Source organism: Myodes glareolus, chromosome 3, assembly GCF_982192425.1.
Source record: "Myodes glareolus chromosome 3, mMyoGla1.1, whole genome shotgun sequence".
Classification (NCBI taxonomy): Eukaryota; Metazoa; Chordata; class Mammalia; order Rodentia; family Cricetidae; genus Myodes; species Myodes glareolus.
The window spans coordinates 81,722,028-81,738,758 of NC_142028.1; the positions used below are offsets into that span (position 1 = coordinate 81,722,028).

At 48.0% G+C, this 16,731-nt stretch overlaps 1 protein-coding gene across 1 annotated transcript; it reads right to left on the reverse strand.

Annotated features, from left to right (window-relative positions):
* Positions 1-12,282: 12,282 nt before the first annotated feature.
* Positions 12,283-16,287, reverse strand: Dmrta2 (DMRT like family A2). The gene is made up of 2 exons (XM_085686416.2): positions 15,565-16,287; positions 12,283-14,398 (listed from the first exon to the last, which is right to left on the reverse strand). The coding sequence occupies exons 1-2, from the start codon at positions 16,118-16,120 to the stop codon at positions 13,344-13,346; spliced, it is 1,611 nt and encodes a 536-aa protein (XP_085542542.1). The 5' UTR covers positions 16,121-16,287; the 3' UTR covers positions 12,283-13,343.
* Positions 16,288-16,731: the final 444 nt, after the last annotated feature.

Consider the following 16,731-nt stretch of genomic DNA (forward strand, 5'->3'; position numbering starts at 1 on the left):
AAAGAGACCCGTGACACGGATGTGGCAGAAGCAGAAATTAAGTCTCTCCAAGAAAAATGCTCAGCAGTGACATTGCTGAGTTCTACCAAGACCTCAAAGATCATCCAAAACCAGCACTTCTCTAAATATCCCAGAAAAAAAGAAAGGCAAGAAACATAATCAAACGGGGTCAAAACAGTATGACCCGGAAATCAAAACTAGATAAGGAGACAATAAAAAAACTACAGACCAATATCCCTAATGAAACAGAAACCCAAAAATACAAACTAAATTTAAAATCTCATTAAGAAACTATACATCATCTCCAAACTGATTCCATGCCAGGCATGCAAAGTTTGTTCAACATACACAAATTGATATATTTAATACACCATAATAATGAAACTTAAATACAGAATTCATATAATCTTGATAGATGTAGGAAAGGTGTTTGACAAAGTTCCACATGTCTTCAAGATAAAAGTCCTAAAGAGGGGGCTGGAGAGATGGCTCAGAGGTTAAGAGCATTGATTGTTCTCCCAGAGGTCCTGAGTTCAATTCCCAGCAATCACATGGTAGCTCACAACCATCTGTAATGAAATCTGGTGCCTCTTCTGGCCTGCAGGCATACATGCAGGCAGAACACTGTAAACAAAATAAATAAATCTTTAAAAAAAATATTTGATTCTCATAAAAAAAAAATATTTGAGAGTTAAAAAAAAAAAAAGTCCTAAAGAAAGAAAGCCACAGAGCATGCCTCAGCATAAAGAGGGCTGTGTAGAACAAACCTATAGTCAATGTTACAGCAAACAGGGAAATTTCAAAAGCTTCTCTTCAAAGTCTAGAGTGAGACAAGGGTGTTCACTCCCTTCACTTTTATTCAATGTACGGCTCAAAGTCTTGGCTATTGCAGTAGGATAAGAAAGAATGTTAAGAAGATACAAATTGAAATGGAAAATTTTAAACTATTTCTATTTGCAGATAACATAATTCTATATTTATAAGACGCTACAGACTCCACCAGGCAACTAGAAAAAGACAAACTCTTCAGTAAATGGTGCTGGTGAAACTGGATATTCACCTGTAGAAGGATGAAATTAGATCCATATCTCTCACCTTGCATAAAAATTAATTCAAACTGAATTTTAAAAAAATCAAAGACTTTAATTTAAAACCTAGAATGTTGAAACTGCTGAAGGAAATAATAAGAAAAACACATCAGGATTTAGTATAGCAAGGATTTTCTGAGTAGAATCCCAATAACAAGAAATGAGGCCTTTTTGAAATTAAATTACAATGAAATTTAAAAATTTCTGCACAGCAAAAGAAACTATCAACAAAGTAAATAGACAGAACTGGGGAAATTCTGGTCAGTTATAGGTCAGATAAGTAGTTCAGTTCATATGTACAATGTATTTTATAATTTTAAGGCTAAAAAATTAAACACACACATACATGTACCCTAAACTACAACCCGTCAATCAATAAACAGACTAGCCAAAGTACTGAACAGTTTTCAAAAGAAGAAACACAAATGGATAACAAATATTCTTTGAAGTGGTGACTGACCATCCTTTAGCATCAGGGACATGGACATTAAAACTATTTTGAGGAACTGGAGAGATGGCTCAGCAGTCAAGAGCATGTGCTAGGCTCACAGAGGACCAAGGCTTGGTTCCCAGCTTCCCACCCAGCAGCTCACAACCTTTCCCAGCTCCATTTCCGGGAGTTCAGACCTTTGTATGCACTTGTTACATAGACACACATGTAGACAAGCATTCATACACATAAATAAAAATAACCATTTTTAAAACTATTTTGAGATACCAGCTCTCTCCAGCAGGAATGGCTATCATTGAGTTGTCAAATGACGACAACTTTCACCCAGTGTTAGTGGGCGTGTAACCTGGGGCAGCCAGTGTGGAAGTCACTGTGGACCATCTCAAGAAACTGAGAGCAGAGTCACAGCCCCAGCCATGCAAAGGGCCCTGCTGCCTACCCAGGAGTCCTTGCCTGTGTTTATGCCCCTCTTTCCCTGGGAAATGGAGTCAGCCTGACTGCCTATCAGCTGATGAGGGGATAATGAAAATAGGTACACATACACCCTGAAACTTTATTTTATTTCTTTTTATTTTCATTAAAAAAAAAAGAAAATTTAGATCCTAGTGTGGTAGTGCATGCCTTTAATCCCAAGTGCTGAATTTAAAGGTGGATCTCTGTGAGTTCGAGGCCAGCCTGGTCTACACAGTGATTTCCAGGAGAGCTAAGGCTGTTACACAAAGAAACCCTATCTGGGGGAATGTGGTTGGGGAGAAAAACAGGAAAAGTGAATTACAAAATTTGCAGGAAAATGGGTAGAGCTGGAAAATATATTAACTGAAATAGCATGGCTCAGAGAGACAAATGTGTTCTTTCTCTTACATGAATCCTAGCTTTTAATTATTAAATAAATATATATTTAGGTGAGGGTTAGTGTGGGTAGAGACCAGCAAACTAGAAAAGAGCTAATGAGGTGGTGGGGAAAGAGGCTTTAAAAGCAGGGGTGGGGAACAGAACACATTCGATGAGAAAACAAAAGGGGAAATACTGGGGGTAGGAGTATAAGGTCAGATGTGGGAGGCAGGGAGATTTGGAAAGCAGATGGGAGGGGTTTTATATGTGTTTCTAAATTTCAAAAACTTCTCATGAAAATTTCAAATATATGGGAAAATAGAGAAAAGAATACAATAAATCCTATCATACCACTTTATTAACTCTCTTTATTATCATCTCTGTTTCACCTAATTTGGGAGTGTGTAAAAACAAATTGCAAGCCAGGCATGGTTGTGCACACATATCATCAGAAAAGGCCAGACATATTGAGGTTCTTTGTAACCAGAGACTGCTCGTTTGTTTCCTGGTCACCCAGGCATGAATAATCACACAGAAACTATATTAATTCCAACACTGTTTGACGAATAGGTTAGCAGTATCCCCAGCTAGTTTTTATATCTTAAATTAACCCATTTCTATTAATTGAACTGTGGCTTACCGGTAAGGTTCTGGCAGTATCTTTCACCTTTGACAGCTACAATGACTTGTCTTTGATTCTGCCTACTCTCTCTATATATTTCTATTTGGATTTCCTACTTGACTTTACTCTGCTAAGTCATTAGCCAAAACAGCTTTATTCATCAACCAATAAAAGCAACACACATACAGAAGGATATCCCACACCATGTCCCCTTTTTTGTCTAATTAAAAAGGAAGGTTTTTAACTTTAACATAATAAAATTACATATAACAAAACAGATATCAAGAAAGAATTATAGTTACAATAGTTAGTATATTTGTATCTGGAAAAAATTAAAGAAAATATTCTATCATCTATTTTATCTTTCTGAGTCTAAAGTTTCATATCTAATTTATCTTTTATCATAACTAAGGAAAACTATAACTATTTGCCTTCAACTCCATCAAAAACTCCAGAAGAATATATTACCTAAGCAAACAGAAAATGCATTGTAAGCAACTGTTGGAGCCCATGTGGCTCCAAAACAGATATCTATTTTTCCTAACTGGACTGGTATGGAGGCGCAAGGAATAACCAGACACAACTTACACCATTATTACGGAAAAGGGCATCTCAGGCATCTTCCTCCTAAAGCTCTCTCCTGAAGATCTCTCCTGAAGATGTCTGCGTTTATTCTCCAAACATCTTTTATACCAATCCATAAACTGGGCGGGAAAATACATCATCATACTGTCTCCTAGGTAACCAAGTGAATGGCCTTTTGTCTCGTCCATATCTACCTGTCTGCTGAGTATGCTAGCTGTCATGTAGGCTTGAATTAGCATCTCTATAAGGCATCCTCTAAATTACAAAGAAAAGGAGCAGCCAACATCCTGACCTTTGTCAGGCAGAGACGGCCTGTCTGCAGGGCTCCTTGATCGCTTCAGATCAGCCCAATGGCTTCAGAGCCTGGCTGCTACACTAATAAGAAATATGGGCCTACAAGCAACTTCCAAAACTCTAGAATTGACAGACATATTGCTGCCTGGACAGTCACCCAAAGTTCTTCTGTAATGTTGGAGCATTCATCTTCAGCCTGCAGGCCCACCCATAGTATCTGGCAGACTTTTTCATGAAGCAGGAAATTTGAAAGACTGTTTTGCCTCTATTGGCAGTTGGTCAGTCACTTTCTTCTGTATCCTGATGAATGTCTAGCAGACTCTTTCATGAAGCAGGAATCCCAAAGGACCATCTCACCTCTTTTGGCAAATTCAGCAGTCTTTTTTCTGTGGGTCCTGCATGTCCAGTTCATACAGCATGCTGTCAAGCAGTCCAGGCAAGAGCAATTTCTTGCCCAAATGGCTAGCAAACTCCATAAGGAGCCTCTTCAATGCTCATCATCCTCTTGAAGTAATAGGTGCTGCCAGAAGCAGATGTGTCTCACTGTTGAGAAAAGTCTAAGTTCTTAAAACCTTTTAAGTATCATATTCTGTAGGTTGTCGAAGTGTTGAAGATTATTTATCTAACTGAAAGATATCTCTATATCTAGAAAACCTAACTAATGTAATTAAAAGTTTGATTATTACAGATGACTATTAATCTGTACTTCTTAACTACATATTACATTTTTAAATGAGCTGCACAAACACAATACCTTAAACAAAAGTAGAAATATACATTTAACAAAATTGACCTTAAATTTGTATCAATAAACCAAAGTCCAGGGGCTGGAGAGATGGCTCAGTGGTTAAGAGCATTGCCTGTTCTTCCAAAGGTCCTGAGTTCAATTCCCAGCAACCACATGGTGGCTCACAACCATCTGTAATGAGGTCTGGTGCCCTCTTCTGGCCTGCAGGCATACACACAGACAGGATATTGTATACTAAATAAATAAATATTTTTAAAATAAATAAATAAATAAACCAAAGTCCATAGCAATGCCGAGTATTCATTTCTGTATCAATCCCTCTCTAAATAAAAACAAATATTTATAAACAATCATTTTTGGAATTTGGACTTAGTTTTCTTCAAACTGCTTCCTACTGTTTGTTGGGTGAAATGTTTTTAGGGTTCACAGAGATCTTTCAGGGGCTCTTGTTCCACCAAACCTCATTAGCCTAGACAGAAACCACAGGTTCTCATCTTCTGTGGAAACATAAGCAGAACCTCTTTTCTAAAGTAATAGCCTTAGACTCAAATTTTGAAGTCAAGATACTCTTAAAATATACATGTTGGCTTAGCTTAGCAGCCCCCACAATCAAATGTCTCTCTATAGTTAGCTCACTAACAGTCAAAAAATAAACACAATAATATGCATAACCCAGACTCTCTGTGTATTTTCCATATTTATGTGGTTTTTTTACTCTATTACTTTTTAATATTTACTTTACTATATTTACTCCTTTACTCTATGACTGTCTGTACTCTTTCTTCTTTCTCTCTCTCTCTCTCTCTCTCTCTCTCTCTCTCTCTCTGAAGCCCATGTACATTTATCCAACATAATGATCCATCCAGAGTTCTTTTTTTGGGGGGAGGGGGGTCTGAGTCTGTCTTTATTGTGTATCTGTAATCATTTTCTGACCAGAAACACTTTTTTAAAATGCTAAACGGGTATGGCTCAGATGTAACATGACGGGCTGACTTGTTGGGGTTTCTGTCCCGCCCGGTACCCCACAACCAGCAACTCCCAAGGAAAATCACTCACAAGACTCCATAAGATTATAAACTGATTGGCCCGTTAGGTCAGGCTACTTATTAGCTCTTATAACTTTTGTTACCCCATTATCCTTATCAACGTTAGCCACACGGCTCAGTACCTTTCTCAGCTGGGCAGGTTACATTGTGTTGGTCTTTGGTGGTCTGAGTAGGAATAGCAGAGGGACTTCCTCCTTCCTGGAATACTCCTATTCTCATCGCCCCACCTCTACTTCCTGCCTGGCCAATCAGCGTTTTATTAAAATACGTGATTGACAGAATACAGATAATTCTCTCACACCACTCAGACCAACTCCACAGCCTTACCTGTTTGCTCCGCCCAGTCCAACATGGCAGAGGCATGTTTACCACGTCTGCAAGCCAGGCTCACCACCCCAGTTCCAGGGATGCAGTGGGTCTATGTCACCATTAAACAATTTGCAACATGCTGCTCACAGACCCCATTTAAGTTCAGGACCTCCCAAAAGAGCCAGAGTTCACGTGCCAGCAAGAACCAGGAAGCCATTTTTTTTAAAAGAAACCATGCAATTTTTATTGCTAATGCTGAGTCAGGAAGCCTTCTCTTAAAGGAGCCGTGCCTCTGCTCACCACCACAGAGCCTATCTAGAAATATTCAGCTACCAAGAACCTCCAATTGACTCCTGTTTCTGTGGGTCTGGGAGCCCTCTTGTTTTCCTAACCTTTTTTGTGTCTTATGTGAATCCATACCCCATGTTGGGCACCATTATGTAACCGGAGATTGTTCATTCGTTTCCTGGCCACCTAGACCCAAATGATCACACAGAAACTATATTAATTCCAACACTGTTTGACCGATAACTTAGGAGTATTTCCAGCTAGTTCTTATATCTTAAATTAACCCATTTTTATTCATTTATGTTTCACCATGAGGTTTAGGAGTATTTCCAGTTAGCCCTTATACTTTAAATTAACCCATTTCTATTAATCTATGTATCACCACAAGGCTGTGGCTTACTGGTAAGGTTTTTCTTCTTTGGCAGCTACATGGCATCTTTTTGACTCTGCCTACTCTCTCTACAACTCTGTTCAGATTTCCCGCCTGGCTTTATTCTGCTAAGTCATTGACCAAAGCAGCTTTATTCATCAACCAATAAAAGTAACACAGATACAGAAGGATATCCCACATCAGTTCTTAGGCAAAAGCAGGTGAACTCTCACTCAGTATGGTCTTTTATAGCTCATCATGAGGAGGATGTTGAGTCAGTGACAGCTCAGGGCATCTCCTTGTCCCTCAGGGAGAGAGACTGGAAAGGCAAGCGACACGTTTTTAAAACTTCCACCCTGTGGGGCAGTGGTGGGACACACCTTTAATCCCAGCATTTGGGAAGGAGAGGCAGGCAGATCTCTGGGAGTTCAAGGCCAGCCTGATCTACTGAGTAAGTTCCAGGACAGTCAGGACTTCATAGAGAAATCCTATTTTGAAAATCCAAACTAAATCAAATCAAACCAAGCAAACAAACAAACAAACAAAAATAACCAGACTTTCACCCTGTGGGGCAGTGGTGGCACACACCTTTAATCCCAGGAGGTAGAGAGGCACGTGATCTCTGTGAGTCTGAGGCCAGCCTGGTCTTCCAAGCAAATTCTAGGAGAGCCAGGACTGTTACCCAGAGAAACAGTGTCTCAAACAAACAAACAAACAAACAAACAAACAAAAACCTTTCACCCTCTCACAGGGGACACATATCAGATATCCTGCACATCAGATATTTACATTACAAGTCATAACAGTAGCAAAGCTACAGTTATGAAGTAGCAATGAAATAATTTTATAGTTGGGGGGTCTCTGAAATAGTTTTATGGTTGAAGGTCATCACAACATCAGGAACTGTATTAAAGGGTTGTGGCACTAGGAAGGTTGAGAATACTGTGCTAAAAAAAAGGACAATTTGGGCTGGTATACGTAGATATTCACTTATCCTGAAGGCTTGTGTTTCCAGCAGGTTCCCTCCCCTGCAGAAGCCTGGTTCCCTCCCCTCCTTGAGCTCTTGGCTGCACTGGCCCATGTAAAATCTATTGACCTGCTCCTACAAAGGGTTTTTTTTTTTTCCTGAAGAACCATTTACTCTATCTATTGGCTTCTGTGGTTTGGTTAGGGCAAATTGGTACCCTGTCCCTCTTCAGAGGTGAGACGGTGGATTAGCCCCAAACTTGCAGTCATGAGACTGGTTCTGGAGAAGATAGGGGACAAAGTATTCACAATGAATCAGCTCCAAGATGGTTTATTCAAATATGTGAGAGGGAGATTGAACGTAAGCCTGAAGCCCCTGGCAGCCATGACAAGCCTTTCTCTCTTCATTTGGAGAAAGGCTGCTGATACCCCGGAGTATAGCTGCTCTGGGATGTGCAGGCACCGGCTCAACAGCCAGCATGTGAGCAGCTGGCTCGTGTCCCTAAAGTGCACTTGGGACATTTAGTTTTACAATTGCACAAAGGAGGAGGAGGAGAAAAAGGAAAAGAGAGAATAAATCGGTTCAACTCAGCGTGACCTTGGTGACATGTCACTCACAGATAACAATCTTGTTATATTTCTAACCTGTAAATGTTAGGTTATGAAAGGCCACACAGTCTTCCCTTCTGCTGAGGAGCACCTACCTCAGAACCACGAGTCACCGTGTGACAGGTCTGATACCCTGGACCACCATGAACAAAGGACTCCATACTGATGCCCAGTCACAAGTCATCCATACCAAGGCATCGGAATGGTGACTGTCACTGTCTCAGAGCCAGCAGGGCAACACACCAACCAGCCTAATACCACCAATACCACCAGGATACATCAACCTACAATATATGAAGCAAAAAACAAAAAAAAACAAAAAACAAAAAAAAAAAACCGGCCTATCTGCCACCAGACCAAATTTCATACCCACAAAATCATAAGATGATAAGATTTTTTGTTTTAAGTTATAAAATTTGGGGACATTTATTATGCAACAAAGGAAAAGACAGAACAGATCTTCCCGACTGCACAAAATTGGGCAGTGACTGATATAGCTTAGTGGGACTTGAAGTCTAAAGAAAAAAGTCATTTGGCACGTGTCCAGCTAAGACTTTGAGAGGGGCCTGCCTAGGTGGGGAGCCCTGAAGCTTAGCCATCACTAGTTTCCCCGAGAATCCATCAGCAGCGAAACTGAGGTTGGGGAAAATCCTCAGAATAAGGGGCACTCAGAAGGACTTTCCAAGCAGAGGAACAAACATGGGTAGCGGGTCATGCCGGTAGCCCTGACCAATATTGGAGCTCCATGGTAAGACCAGGGATGGCAGTCCAGGGTCCTCACAGAATGGTGGCCTCCGTAGGGTGCAAATCATTAGGAGAATGAGCGTAAGAAGCCATTTCTCTCCGCATGAACAGAGATCATCGTGAGAGGTGGTACCCCGAACTCCACACCTATCCCAGGTCCATAGCCCCCAGAAAATACTTCTCTATGGAGCCTTGATCTCTTCACCCCGCCAGTCCCTGCTGCAGGCCTCATGTTGACTTCTTCTACATTTCCATTCCCAGATGATCTGCAAGTCTTTCAAAGCCCGGGGGACTAATACCACTAACTGCCTTTCCCAGTCCACACACCTAGGAATCCTCCTGGAAGCCCCCCCCACACACACACACACACACTGGACCAGCAGTGAAAGCTGCCCCTCAGCAGCCACCTTCTACCCCACTGAGCATTTTCCAGCTCTTCAGTTGTCATGTCTCCTCAGAAAAGTTTGTCTATTCTCCAGACAATCTACCAAAGGCCCGAGTAGCCCCCTCCCAGATGCCCACAGCTTTCTGTACCTTACTCTAACCCCCACATTCCTCAAGCAGGGACTCACTGGTTCTCTGAGATTTGACGACCTGAGCTAATGTCTGACCTTGGTTTAGTCGCTACAGCCTCTCTGCATAATCCTAAATCCTTCACCAGGTTCCAATGCTACTACCCAGGTGCCTACCCAGGTGTCTCTCCCCTCAGAGTCTTCTCAGGATCACCCTCCCTGGGGTGCCCGTGGTCCCGTGGATCTGGGCCAACTGTCTTCCATAATACAGGGCACTGGGGGTTTAGAAACACAGCTTGCCCCTGTCATCTAGTCCTTCTGAGGAACTTGCTTTTCTTTTAAACGGGATAATGTCCACACCAAGGGATATGAGAATCATAATAGTAAACACCCAGTGAGCAAGCACCAAGCTAAGAGCTTTTTACACATTATTTACTCCTCACGGTGCCCAGCGAAACAGGCTATACTATTCTCACCATTTAATAGAGGTGGCAGTCAGGTTAAGCACCTGGACTCCCTTGCCTCCCTGGGGCAGCCTCTCCGAGGCCCTCTCAGCAGAGTGAAGTGCCTCTCCTCATGGCTTCAGTTACAACTGTAGCTTCATCTCCAACTGCGCACACACTTGTAAACTCTAACTGGATCTAGGGGACAGTTATAGTGCATACTTTGTATGGGTGTTGAATAACCCCGGCCAGTTGTAGAACATGGAAGCCAGCTCTTGACACCTTCTCAGTCAGTAGTGTGGGTCATGCTCAGCACCCAACCGGCACACCTTAGGCACCGAGTAGTGGTGGTGGAGGAGGAAGAAGATGAGAATTGTAAAACCCCTATATTCCCTAAAGTGTCTCCTCACGAGCCTAAGCCAGCCACAGTGGCCGGAGTCTGAGTCTTCCTGGCGCCCAGGCCAGGGCCGGTTCCAGCTGGCTTGCTGAGGATTTGAGAATAAACGTGGACAACAGAAATCAGGAAAGGGAGTCCAATGCCACTTTCTCCTCTGTTAGCGATGGCTCCGCTACCATCTCAAACAGGCGAGGGTCGAGGGTGCCGGTGCGTACCAACTGCAGACACTAGAAAGCAGCGAAGCCTAGTCGCTGGCTTGCTCCTGCCACCCACTCCTCCGCCAGGAGACACCCCAGTGGGAGTGACCTGGCCTCTGAACTGGACTCCTCCAGGTCTTTCATCGAGGGTCTTGGTATTTCTCTTCCAGACATCACAGTGGGAGGAATTGTTCCTCAGCAGGCCCGGCCTGAGCCACCAAGATGAGACGCACCAGGGAGTCTTCAGTACCCACCGCTCCGATTTCCTCTGCCCAAGACCCAGTGCCGAGCTCTAACTGGGTGCTGGCGGGCCCCAGCTGAGGGCACCGCACACCTGTGCTTTCCCGACTTGCCACGTAGGAGCGAACACAAGAGGGATGTTCCTACAAACTGCCCCCACACCGTATGCCAGGAAAGTCAGCTCTTTGCGAGGATCTAAGACAAAAGCAGACCCATGGGGATCCTGTGTGGTGTGTGTGTGTATGTGTGTGTGTGTGTGTGTGTGTTCCTAACACTAGTCTTCAGGACATGTTTCTTCCTCCGTAAAATGGGGCAACAGGGCAAACTTCACTGAGAGTGAACTAAAAATAGCCCGGATATACGTGGGAACGAACTGGGTCCCTGCTTGAATTTGACCTGAGCCCCGACAGCAATCCTGCGCTTCAGGGGACCCGATGTAGGTCACTCCTGAAACCAAGGGAGCCGGCAGATCTCAGTTTCTCCTCCCGGTAGACACCTAGGGTGGCGGTGGGAGCTGCCGGGCTGACCTAGGCCTTGGGAAAGTTGGAGTGCCAGAGGATACTGGGTTAGAGCGGGCCCCAGCGGCAGTTTGCTGGGGCCTCCTGCGCACTTTCTCCCTTGTTTCTCTGTGTTCCTAACTTCCCCTTTTCGTTTAACCCCTCCACCTTCAGTTCTTTCTCTGGACCTATCTCTTTATTGCTCGCATCTCTCTTCTCTCACTCCCCCTCCTTCCGTCTCATCGTCACCCTCACACTTTATAACCAAACAGCCAAACCCCCTTTCCAATTAAAGTGGAATTAGGCAACTCAATCAAATTAGTTCCCTATTAAAGCCCTTCTTTATTAAACCGTTTTCTTGTCCTGCTATTAAGTTTCACCGCCTGGCGGAACTCGAGCCGGCCCCAGAAGTTTACCTTGGGATGTCTCCGGGCCCAGTCTAGGGGAGGGGGCACCCTATTTCCTGGAGTGGAGGAGTGACCCTGCAGAGAGCAGGAGGGAGGGATGTGAGGTCAGAGACGGGAGGTCGGCAGAGGGGCATCTAGTTCACAAAAGGGGTGCGCGGTAGCCTGGCCCGAAGAGGGTCGTCCTCACTGCCACTCTCAGTACACAGCTTTGCAAGAAGGTGGTAATCCACGCCACCCAATAACTCGCAGGCCGCAGGCCCTGGGAAGAGAAGTGTCTGAGGCTGCCTCCCGGTCGCCCGGTCCAGCGCTCTGGCCTCCAGAGCCAAGAGTGCACTTGCGACCCGGCTGCACCTAGGTCATCTGTGCACGGGAGGGGGGGGGGGGCGGAGAGGGCAAAAGACCCGGCCAGGAACCTGCCAGGATTGAAAGGTGGGGGAACCTGCGGGAGAAGAGCCCCAGGCATAGCGGGAACCTGCGCCTGGCCAGGCGACCAACTAGGGCCTGGGCAAGCTCACCACACCCTCGGGTAGCCTCTTGCGAAGTTCCCAGACGCAACCACCCCGCCCTCGCGCGCTGACCAGGTGCCACCCGCAATTTCCTGTCTCCGGGGAAACACAAGCAGCTCCAGGCACCTCAACCCCAATGGGAAATCAAAAGCTTTTCTTCCCAGCCGCCTGAGGAGCGGAACGGGATTCCAGCGTTGCTTTATTTAGAAAATAACATTTATTTCTAGCTCATACCTATGCAAAGGAAAGCACAAAGTGAGCAGTTCTCCGCAGCGTCGCTCGCCGGCGAGTCCCGGAGCTTCTGGGTCTGTCACCCGACGCTCTATTCGTGCTCCAGCGCGGCCTGGACCGCTCCAGAGAACAAGCCGCAGGCCGGGGGCGTGGGGTGGACAGGGTTCCTCCCCAGCGTACAGTAGATCTCGTCTATAAAACCCGATACGTACAATGCGCGAATAGTCTAGTTTTCCCATTTTGTCCTTTTCTTTTTTTGCTTTGATTTTGAATGCTTTTCACGTTAATACCGAGGTCACCTACAGATTACAATTAATAACTTAGAATTCCATTTTATAACATTATACACTGGCTTGTATATATATATGTATAGATTATATATAGATTTATACATATATAAAAACTCACACTGCACCAAGGAAACCCATGCTTATCGGCATAAGCAACAAAGAGAGCGACAAATACCGCAACGAGGAAAGTGCACCTTAGAACGTTTCCTTTTTTTTTTTTTTTACAATTGATATTGATATATATGCGTATCCCAAAGACTCGATTCAGTGCCAAGAGATGTATACATCCTAAATTTATATTTGTTAGAGCGGATTTTTTTTCTTTTTAATGAATGGGGAATAGGTACCGGAGGACACACAAGAGGTTGATTTGTCCTGCCAGCCACCTGAGCAAGGCTGGCAAGGCGAGCAAAGCAGAGGGAGCAGCAGGGGCTGGCGCGGCCACAGCCGTCCTCGAGATTCTTAGAGACCCCAGGCCTTTTGACAACAGGGCGGCGAGCGGGCCTGGGGAAAGGTGGCCGAGGCTGGACCAGCACACAGACCACAAGGCTCCTCTGAGGACACCTGCGCGGTTAGCTCTCCCCACCTCCCCAAGCCAACTCTGAGCGGCGGAGGGCGCGGGCGGCTGGGAAGCTGGCTGGGTCAGTGTCTGGGGCCGCCGGGCCGCGCGTCCTACTGCTTCTCGGGGGTGCCGTTAACCATGGGCCCGTACAGCCCGCTCCCGTAGCCGGGCTCCTTGTGCACCGCGGCGGCTGCGGCGGCCGAGCGGTCGCGCATGAGGTCGCTGAAGGCGTAGTCCATGGGCGGCCGGAAGCCGAGCGTGGGCACCAGGCCCGCGGTGGAGTAGGGCGCCATGAAGGCCAGGCCGCGGCTATGGGCCGCCGCCGCCGAGTAGGCCAGGCGCAGCGGGCTCAGGCCGAGCGGCGCACCCAGTGGGTAGGCGCCCGCGTCGGCGCCAAAGTGGCTGGCGTTGGGCTGCAGCGGCGAGAAGGCCGAGCGGCTGCTGAGCGAGCCCAGCGCGCCCGGCGTCATGGCCCCGGCCAGCAAGGGTCTGTGGTGCGGGGGCGCGGCGGGCCCGGTCTGCAGTGGAGCGGGCAGCCCGGGCCCCCCGGCGGCTGCGGCGTCCACGCGCCCGGGCCACGCGTCCTCCACCGCGACTGCCGCGCTCACCGTGGCCTTATCCAGCGGCGCGCCCGGACCCAGGCCGGCCGCCAAGCCTCCGCGGTGGTGGTTCAGCACCTGCTCGATGGCCTGCACCACGTCGCCGCCGCAGCCCTGCAGCACCAGCTCCAGGACGCCTCTCCGGTGGCCCGGGAAGACGCGCGTCAAGATGTCCAGCGGCGTCCGCTGCCGCGGACCGGGGCCGCCGCCCAGCCCCGGTGTCGGTGCGACCTCCGCCTCTTCTTTGTCAGCCTCGGAACCCGATTCGGAACCCAGGGGGCTGGAGGAGCCGGGGCTGTCCTCCTCGCCGCCACCGCCGGGGCCCGCGCTACCAGGACAGCTGCCTCCGGCCTCCTTGGAGGCCCGGGCCAGAGGCGACCCCGAAAAGGACTCGCCGTCGCCGTTCTCCGAGCCTGAGCCGGGCCGCACCTCTGGGGACGAGGTCCCGGGACCCGAGTCCGCGCCGTCGGGCGACAAGGGCTTCACTGGCTGCGGCTGCGGACTGTCGGGGCGGCCGGCCTGAAGCAGCGTCTTGGGAAACAGATCAAACTTCTGCAGCTTGGCTTCTGAGGGGAAAACGGAGATGTGGGGAGAGGTTAAGAACACTGGGCCCATCACGCTCAGGCCTGTTGAATGCAAGTTTCCTGTCATCCCCAGCTTCCAAACTGTCCTCGACTGGGCTACAGCGCCGCGGTTTTACTTTTATAAAACCCCACAGCGCTCGTGCTCTTTCTTTCCTCCTAAGCTCATGGTTTGTTTTTTTTTTTTTTCCTGTAACCAGAACCCCTGCCACCCTAAAAACTTAATGTTCAGTGCACTCTTCCCACACCTCTACTCCCCTCCCATTTCCACCCCGCCCTAGAGATGAGGCCTGGCCAAGGTTCAAACCAGAGCAAAGAGAACCTTTGGCTATGCCTCACTGTGCCAAAGCCCTATCTTAGGTACCGCAGCCTCGAAGAGAGGGCGCCTTGAGGGACTCTACAGACAAAATAAGATCCATCCTGTTTCTAGTCCACACTTTCCAAAATTAAGTCCTAAGAAATTCCCTTCTTCCGATCTGAGAACCGAGCCCATTCCATGGTCTGAGCCTAACTGCCTCCCCCACAGAAAAACCTTCTAGGGTCCAGAAAGCGGTGGGTTTATGCTGGCAGGAGACAGAAGCAAGGGAAAGGGGTTCAGGGAAAAGTGCCAACCACGAGAGAACCGGCGTGCGCTGGGGGGAAAGAAGACAGAATCTAGGGAGCGCGGCGAATGTTTATCCAAAATGCTTTAGGAACAGGAGGAAAGGAGTCTCGCTGAGCAGTGAAGAGGGCATTTCCAAAGTTTAGGGAAGCCGAAGGGATTAGAGGATCGCAGAGGGTCCTTTCAGAAGCGTTGGGAAGGAAACAAGAGGGGCTCTGCGGCTTCCGGCTGCCGCGGGGAGGAGACCCAGCAAAATGAGTTGGGCAGTATCTAAGGACCTGCCCCTTAGCAGGCAAGGCTAAGGCTAAAGCGTTGCCTGGGGGGCTGGAGGTGAGGGAAAGGAATAACGTGTAACAACTGCAGACAGGGTTTTAAGGACGGGTAGAAACTGGGTGGGTGATTAGCCACAACTTCTGTGGAAGGGAGTTGTGTACTCTGTCCCTAAGGAAACAGGCCACTAGGCCGTGCACAGCAGCTCCGGGTCCCGGGCTCCTCCTTCCAGACCCCATCCCCCCCCCACTTCCAACCCACAGCACGACCGTGCTCTCACCTGCGCCCCCTGCGCCCCCTGCGCCCCCAGCACTCCCGGCGGGTGCTCCAGCTCCAGGCCCCCCGCCGTCGGTGGCGCACACTGAACCAAAGACTTCATAGGCGGGTCGCGGTGGGATGATGCCGTTGGCGGCGGCCAGCGCCAGGCCCTCGGCAGTGCCATACAGCAGTTGCAACTCGCGCGCCTCGTTCTCCTCTTGCGCCTGCTGCCTGCGCAGCGCCACCTGTGCCGCCATGACGCGCTGGCGCTCGGCGATGAGCGTGCACTTGGCACACAGGCAGTCCTTCCAGCGGCAGTAGCGCTTGTGGCCCTTGAGCGCGGACACCACTCCGTGGTTGCGGCAGCGCGCGCATTTGGGGGTCCGCGGGTACTTCTCCGCTGCCCTCAACAGCAGGGGCGGCGCCCGCAGCAAGCCCCCGGCCACGCTCACTGGTAGCGATGCTGCGGCGGCCGCTGCCGCGGCCACCGACGCCACTGATGCCACGGGAGGTCCCGTCGCTGTCGCTGCTGCTGTCGCCGCACTGGGCACGCTGGGCAGCTCTGAGCGCAGCTCCATGGCTGAACCTGGCGTGGGAAAAGTGGGGACACCTGAGTGAGGACAGTACAACACGTCAGACTTAAGCGTGGCCTGCGGAAACCCAAATTTAGGAAAACTTTGGTTGTACAAGTTTGGTTAGAATCTGGCAAGTTGCTGGGAAGGTTATTTGGAACCTTCTTGTAAATACGACTACCCCCCCCCAAACAATACACACACCCCCAGCTCCTGTCACCGATGCTCTTACATCCAATTTACATGCCAGGTGTAAGATTTTCTTTGAATCAGAATTCCCTTGAATCCTCCAAGGGAGAAAAAGACAAAGTTTGGAAGACATTGGTTCAGCTGAATGTAAGGAGGATTTGAAAAGAAAATATTTATGCCCAACGCTTAGGTTGATTGGGATGAGGCGAGAAAGAAGAAATGTGTACCTGAAATGGACTCAGATTACAGAGAAAACTTGGCACCAACAGGCTGGTGTCAAAGGCAAAGTAAAAAGATACGGAGCAAAAACCGTTCCGTCTTGGCGGAAGGGTAAAGGGTAGAGAGTTGTGGAGGTGAGGAGCGGGGTTGAGCAGGCTGGGTTAGGCTCTTGTTTTATGCCTTCAATGTGGGGCAGAGGAACTGAAGCG